This window comes from Nuphar pumila, chromosome 17 (assembly GCF_984573655.1).
Source record: "Nuphar pumila chromosome 17, dmNupPumi1.hap1.1, whole genome shotgun sequence".
Lineage (NCBI taxonomy): Eukaryota > Viridiplantae > Streptophyta > Magnoliopsida > Nymphaeales > Nymphaeaceae > Nuphar > Nuphar pumila.
The window spans coordinates 76,025,390-76,032,071 of NC_143265.1; the positions used below are offsets into that span (position 1 = coordinate 76,025,390).

Sequence of the window (6,682 nt, forward strand, 5' to 3'; positions counted from 1 at the left end):
TTGGCTATATGTACATTCAACCCAAACCGGCCTTGACAGGGTCTGACCATGACTGAATTGCAAACTCTCATCTCACCCACATTAAGGGCCATGTTTGGAATCATGGCGTTAGGATGGGCGTTTATGCGTTTGGGATAGAAAGTGAGGCCCTTTCTCCTTTGTATTTACACTAATGGATGGATTTGGCAGCTGCTACCTCCTCAAATGCATAAATTCCATAAACGCCCATCCCAGCTAGGGATACGAAACAGGCCCTAAACCTAAAACTGAGGAGAAGTCCTTTGGTTCCTGCAATCTCTAACCTCATAACTCTTATTAGTTACTTGGGTACCCTTGCTTCTACATTACCCAAAAATTATCTGACTTTCATTTTCTAATTTTACTTCAAGGGGTGTCAATGGGTCGGGTTAGACTAGGACGAGTCCACTCGTAATATAGCTTATAGGGTCAGGGATTGGTAATAAAGGAGGCCCGATTAGGATTTGGGTCAGATCCAAAGGGTCTTACTAGTATATGGAGCAAGGTATGGTTTGTGAAATTTCATAGCAGACTCGGTCCGAGTTTCAATTAAGATCTGTGTTTTTTCAATGTGAAAAGGTTAGAAAATATTATTTTATGGTATGTGGCCGATGTAATCCTTATACAACCAGAGTATGGTTTTTCTTATGGTGGACCTATTGAACCCGGGTCTGTATCTGATACAGGACCTCAAAGTCAGATCTAGGCTTGAAGCTACCTAGATCTGAACCAGATCCAATCCATTGACACCCCACGATCATCAAGTCCTGTTTCTAGCTTTTGTAGTATGTTACTTAACATGGGACGACCACAATCAGAAACCCACGAGGAACATCCTTTGCCACAAGGTCGAAGCTGTATACTTCCTACAGCGATGGCTTGTTTTTTATATGCATTTGGCCTGATTAGGATCCTTAAAGTAGGATCCAAATATGTTTTGGGATATAATTCGAAATTGCTAAATCTTAGCCTTTAATATTTGGGTCATATTTAGATTTGTAGCTTTTGTTGGATCTAATTCAGGTTCAGATTAAATTCCTGTCATACATTTTTAGCATGTAAAAATCTTGTTTAATCTTTCTTTTAACAGATTCAGCTCAAAGTCAGTTTGTTTAGGCACTACCATCTTCACTGTTATGAGAGAGAGAGAGAGAGAGAGAGAGGTTTTCACAAATGTTCATCTCTAAAAGAGGCCCACTGAGCTGATGCTTTAATGTGCGTCCATCACATGAAATCAACGGCTGGTATCAGTGGTAAGTAGTGAAAAGCATACCTCTCGTCGTGTGGGGTTAATACCCTGTGGCTGTGGGCCAACTGGCCATCACATGGGGGTCGCCTACTCGACCGTACTGTCCATTGGTGACACGTGAAGGTTCTTAAAAAAAGGACAAGAAAACAAAAAAGGCCGTCTGCTGTGAATAACAGGCTCTCCCTTTCTCCCCCACCCCCACGTCTTTAGTGGTGAGCCCCTCTCCCTGCTGTCATGATTCATGCACTCTTTCTTTTTCTTTTTTTTCACCGCTCTGTTTTCTTCTGAAAGTTTACCAAGTTACAAAGATAACCCTCCAAATTCGCTCTTGATGGACGTCTCAGTTCATGGTGATTTATGATGGTATTGAATTGACCACATGGTTGTGCTGAAAACAAGTCCATGCAATGGTCTGTGCATTTTGGGTCTCAAACTTTTTTAGAAAGTTTTCACATGGAAAGCTTTTACATAGGCTGAGCAGGAGAATGAAACAATCGAGGCCTTTCCATGAGTTTTGAACTTGAGATGTGCCTTCATCTCAAGACAAATCAGCCCCCTAAGCATTGTATTCGTTCGCTTGATTTTGAAATTATTAAAAGGTTTCAATCCTGTTCTTTTAGATTGGCTTCAATCCTACTCATAATGGAGGGTGTACTGCTGTTGGCTGTCTTCAACATCCAGCATTGGGGAGGGATTGGTAATTTGAGATTCTGTTGCTAACAAATCAAAACGCTGGTTGGGATACTTTTGCATGCTTCCCCACGATTTTATCCCCCCGTTTTACTCTCAGATTTTCTCTTGTTGCTTTTTTCTGAAATTTACACCTTCCGAGGCGGAGAACTCGGTTTTGTTAATACCCCAAAACCTCTGCTTTTTTCCGCTTGTTCCTCCCTCTACCACCTCTTTTTTTTCAGTCTTTTTTTAATCTCCTCCCCCATCAAATTCTACGCCTACCCATCTCTCTCTCTCTCTCTCTCTCTCTCTCTCTCTCTCTCTCTCTCGACATTTCTATTGAAGCAGGATACACCTACAAATCAAAAGAGAGGGAAGGGGAATATATATCTTCGAGTTTCTGAAGAGTGCAAGAAACCCACCTCCTTTATTCTTACAATCTTCTTTTGTTTTATTGCCATCTTTTTCTCCATCTTCTCTTTTTGGTCGTAGACATCTCTATCTCAAAGAGAGAGAGAGAGAGAGAGAGAGAGAGAGAGAGAGAGAGGGATGGACGGTGTTGGAGAGGCTGAGGAGCTCAGGTGTTGGGAGGAACTCCTTCCCGACGCTCTCGGCCTGATCTTCAGCAAGCTGTCCCTGCAAGAGACACTGGCGGTGATGCCCCGGGTCTGCAAATCATGGGGGAAGGTGGTCGCTGGACCCTACTGTTGGCAGGAGATCGATATCGAGGAGTGGTGCATGCACTGCAAGCCCAACCAGATGCGTAGGATGCTTCAATTGCTCCTCTCCAGGAGCTCGGGCTCTCTCCGCAAGCTCTCCGTTTACGCCGTCCCGGACGACGCCATCTTGTCCCTGATAGCAGACCAGTGAGTCCCATTCTTTTCATCTTCTCTCTGCTCTTTCTGATAGCCTTTTTTTGATGGTTCTGTGGATTGATTTTGGTCTCCTTCAATTCCTTCTGTTTCTGGTCGTTTTTTGCTCCCGCTTTTCGTTGTGTGGAGCTCATAAGGATTCAGCCCCTCTTGCTTTTTTGGCCGCTTTCTGCCTGCACATGTTTGGTTAGTCTCTCTCTCTCTCTCTTGTTCAGTTTCATCTTTTTTCCTGTTTCTGTCCGTTCACAGATCCTTGTTTGTGTCAACCTTTTTCTCTGCAGAAGGGTCTGGTTTTTCTTCAATATGTTCTCCCTTTTCTATCATTTCTACCTTTCGATGTTGACGTTCATCTTTTGGAGATGTCTTCTTGCCCACCATCGAGTTTGTTCTATTTCTTTGTCTTCTTGGTCTCTGCCCCCTTGGGTATGTCGATATTTTCTTCTCCAACCGGACCAACCACTCTTTCTTTCTTGGCATTTTCCTGCTTTATGTCTCTTCAGTCTATTTTTTGTGCTTTTCTTCAGTTTCTTTTGTTTCTGTTGCTGCCCATTTCTGCCCTGTTAGAGATTGATTGATTGATTCTGCTGGATTTGTTAGCGGGGCTTCTTTGGAGAGCCTCCGAGTCCCAAAAAGCCGATTGGGTGATGCCATTTTTGATCAAGTTGCAGAGAAGTTCCAGAAATTGACGTTCTTGGACGTGAGTTACTGCGAGAGTATGGGAGCTCAAGCTCTAGAAGCCATTGGCAGACACTGCAAATCTCTAGTATCTCTGAAGAGGGCAATGCACCCACTGGGGGTATTGGATAGAAGCTGCCAGGATGATGAAGCCTTGGCGATTGCAAAGACCATGCCTCAGCTCAAGCATTTGGAGATGGCATATGTTCTGCTGACGACCACCGGAGTTCGAACAATACTCGCAGCTTGCCGGGAACTTGAGTTCCTGGATGTGAGGGGCTGTTGGGATGTGAAATTGGAGGGGGAGGAGTGGCTGGCCAAGAGACAGGAAAAAGGTTTGAAGGTTTTGGGGCCAGAGGTGGTGGATCGCTATGATCTGCATTATCTGGAGGGTTGCAGCGATGATGAGGACGACGAATGGGGCTCAATTGGCGACGAAGATTATCGTCTTGACTGGGACCTCTATGATGATGCAGATATAATGCTGGAGAATTACGATGGGAGCTCTGATGATATGTGGGATGATGATCAAGGGCTGGAAGGCCTGGAGCTGAGGCTCTACGTTGCCTCGGATGATACGAATGATGGAATTGGTTGGCCTGCATCACCATGATCCGTCTGTGTTTCTCTTTCTTCTGCTGCTTCTTTGTTTCATCCTGGAAGGTAGTCTTGGCTATAAATATATGTAGCATATCTGTTTGTTCTGCTGTTTGTATACACTTCTGTATGAGAATCTGGTTGGTCTTTCTTACAATTTGTTATTCTTCTTATTTCATTGTTTTTATGCAACAAATGCTTCTCTTGCTCCTCGTTCTAATTCAAATCATGATGGTTTCGGCTCACAAGTAATCAAAGTTCATTCTTTCAACTGCCACTTTTTACCAAATTCCTTCATAGGAGGACCTGTTCAAGATCTTCAACATTGAGTGGATCTCTTCTATGCTTGGATGAACCTTGTGGGCCGCTGTGAATTTGTGCATTTGACCATTGATCTCAATCCAACTACAACCAGGTTCTTTCCTTATGCCTCGATCATTCATCATTTCTCTTACTTCTGTTGAATCAGCCAAGTGGCCATCACTTGAAAGGATGGTGGCGAGAGCAATATATGAACCAGAGCTTTCTGGTTCCAACTCAAATAGCTTCTGAGCTGCAATTTCTCCAATTTCAGTATGTCCCCATATGCTACAAGCCCCCAACAGCGCCCCCCAAACGGAAGGTCCTGCTAAAAGTGGCATCTCAAGTATGAACTCGTATGCTCGCTCCACTAATCCTAAACGGCCCAAAAGATCAACCATGCAACTGTAGTGCTCATTCTCTGGTACCAATCCATAAGCCTCGACCATGGATTTGAACAACTCCCACCCTTCTCTTATCAAACCAGAGTGACTGCATGCTGAGAGTATGCAAACAAATGTAATACAATCTGGTTTCATCTGTTCTCTCATAGCATGAAAGGCATCAAGAGCTTCCTTACCCTGGCCATGCTTGCCATATCCATTGATCATAGAATTCCATGTGACTCTGGTTTTCTCAGTTGCTTGGTCAAAAGCATTACGAGCATCCAACAGACTCCCACATTTAGCATACATGTCAACGATGGCACCATTCATAACTGCATCTTGTCTGAACCCACTTACGAAAACATGGGCATGGAGCTGCCTGGCTAAACAGATTGATCCCAGGTTTGCACATCCACTAAGAGTAGCAACATACGTAGACCCATTGGGCTTCAAACCCAACAATCCCATCTCCAGAAATATGGCAACAGCACTCCTTCCACTACCATTTCTTCCATAACCTGATATCATGGTATTGAAGGAAACAACATCCTTTTCAGGCATTACGTCAAAGACCAACCTTGCACTTTCTGGATCTCCATTTTTCATGTACATATCCATAAGACAGCTACCAACATGAGTTTCTAAATCCCATTGCCCTTTAGCAATCATGCCATGTATCTGTTTTCCTAAATCTAGAGAGGCACATTTCAGAACAGTAGTAAAAGTGTGTTGGCTAGGCTCAATGCCACTATCGCACATTTCTATAAAGAGGCTTAGTGCTTCTTTTCCATGATTATGTTTCAAATAACCATTGATCATTATGGTCCACGATATCACATCCCATCTCCTCATCCTAACAAATACCTTCCTAGCTTCACGTAGAAACCCACACTTTACATAGAAATCAACCAGAGAACTCTCCAAACAAGCATCCTCCTCACCAATATTCCTGACTGCATATGCATGTATTTGTTTGCCATAGTCCACCTCTCCCAAAGCAGCACATGAATTCAAAACAGTTGCTAGAGAATAAGAATTGGGTCTCAAACCTGCACCCTGCATCTGTCTGAACAACTCCAGGGCCTCCAAGAAACAGCCATGGCGGCCGTAGGCTCCAACCAGAATGGTCCATGCCACTAAGTTTGTGTAAGACATTCCATCAAACAAGTAGCGTGCATGAGATAGGGAGCCAAATTTAGCATAAAAGAGGACCAATTTGGTGCTCAAATATGGATCTTCCCTGGGCAATGACTTGATTGCAAGGGCATGAATTGCCCTGCCCGTCAACCACAAACCTCTATCAATACAAGTTTGGAGAGGAGAAACTAGGCTTCCCACCACCCTCTTCTCCTCGGGAGAAGGCAAAATTGGTGAAATGAATCTAGTTGTTGAAGCTGCAGACATACTTTTGACTGGTTAAAGACTATCTGGTATACTATCCCAAATAAAGGACTTTAGCATGGACTTTTTATCATGATTGAATATGGGGCCCAAAATTCAGTAGGCTTGTTTGTGGGTTTTAACTTTTTGTTGCAAAGATGCTAAAAAGCAATGTTGTCAGTAGGGGGTGTCAACCTGTCGGGTTTACCTGAACCCGACCCGGACCAAACCCTATAGGGTCCGAGTATGGTGATAAAGACCCGGGTTCAAACCTGAAGGTCCGATTAATACATGAATCTGTGTATAGTTTGTGAAATTTTATACCAGACCTGGGTCCAACCCGAGTTCCAATTAAGACCCGAAAATTTCAATGTAAAAATGATAAAAAATATTATTTTACCGGTTTTGGTTCAGGTTTAGTTCTTATTGGTTCTGGGTATGGTTTCTCTTATAGTAAACCCAATTAGACCTGGGCCTGGACCCGATACCATACTCAAAAATTGGGTCCAAGTCTGGTTCTACCTAAGTCTGAA

At 43.6% G+C, this 6,682-nt stretch overlaps 2 protein-coding genes across 4 annotated transcripts; one reads left to right on the forward strand and one right to left on the reverse strand.

The window, feature by feature from the left end:
* Nucleotides 1-1,722: 1,722 nt before the first annotated feature.
* On the forward strand, nucleotides 1,723-4,444 carry LOC149812276 (F-box protein FBW2-like). Of its 3 annotated transcripts, XR_016428521.1 has the most exons (4): nucleotides 1,723-2,805; nucleotides 2,956-2,997; nucleotides 3,409-4,149; nucleotides 4,384-4,444. XR_016428521.1 is itself a non-coding variant. In XM_089993139.1 (3 exons), the coding sequence occupies exons 1-3, from the start codon at nucleotides 2,489-2,491 to the stop codon at nucleotides 4,097-4,099; spliced, it is 1,050 nt and encodes a 349-aa protein (XP_089849265.1). In that variant the 5' UTR covers nucleotides 1,724-2,488; the 3' UTR covers nucleotides 4,100-4,240. The 3 variants fall into 3 exon arrangements, 2 of the variants coding, with proteins under 2 accessions (XP_089849265.1, XP_089849266.1); XM_089993139.1 differs by lacking the exon at nucleotides 4,384-4,444 and having other exon boundaries at nucleotides 1,724-2,805; nucleotides 3,409-4,240; XM_089993140.1 differs by lacking the exons at nucleotides 2,956-2,997; nucleotides 4,384-4,444 and having other exon boundaries at nucleotides 1,726-2,805; nucleotides 3,409-4,240.
* On the reverse strand, nucleotides 4,365-6,173 carry LOC149812277 (pentatricopeptide repeat-containing protein At3g57430, chloroplastic-like). Its single transcript, XM_089993017.1, has one exon. The coding sequence runs from the start codon at nucleotides 6,171-6,173 to the stop codon at nucleotides 4,365-4,367; it is 1,809 nt and encodes a 602-aa protein (XP_089849143.1).
* Nucleotides 6,174-6,682: the final 509 nt, after the last annotated feature.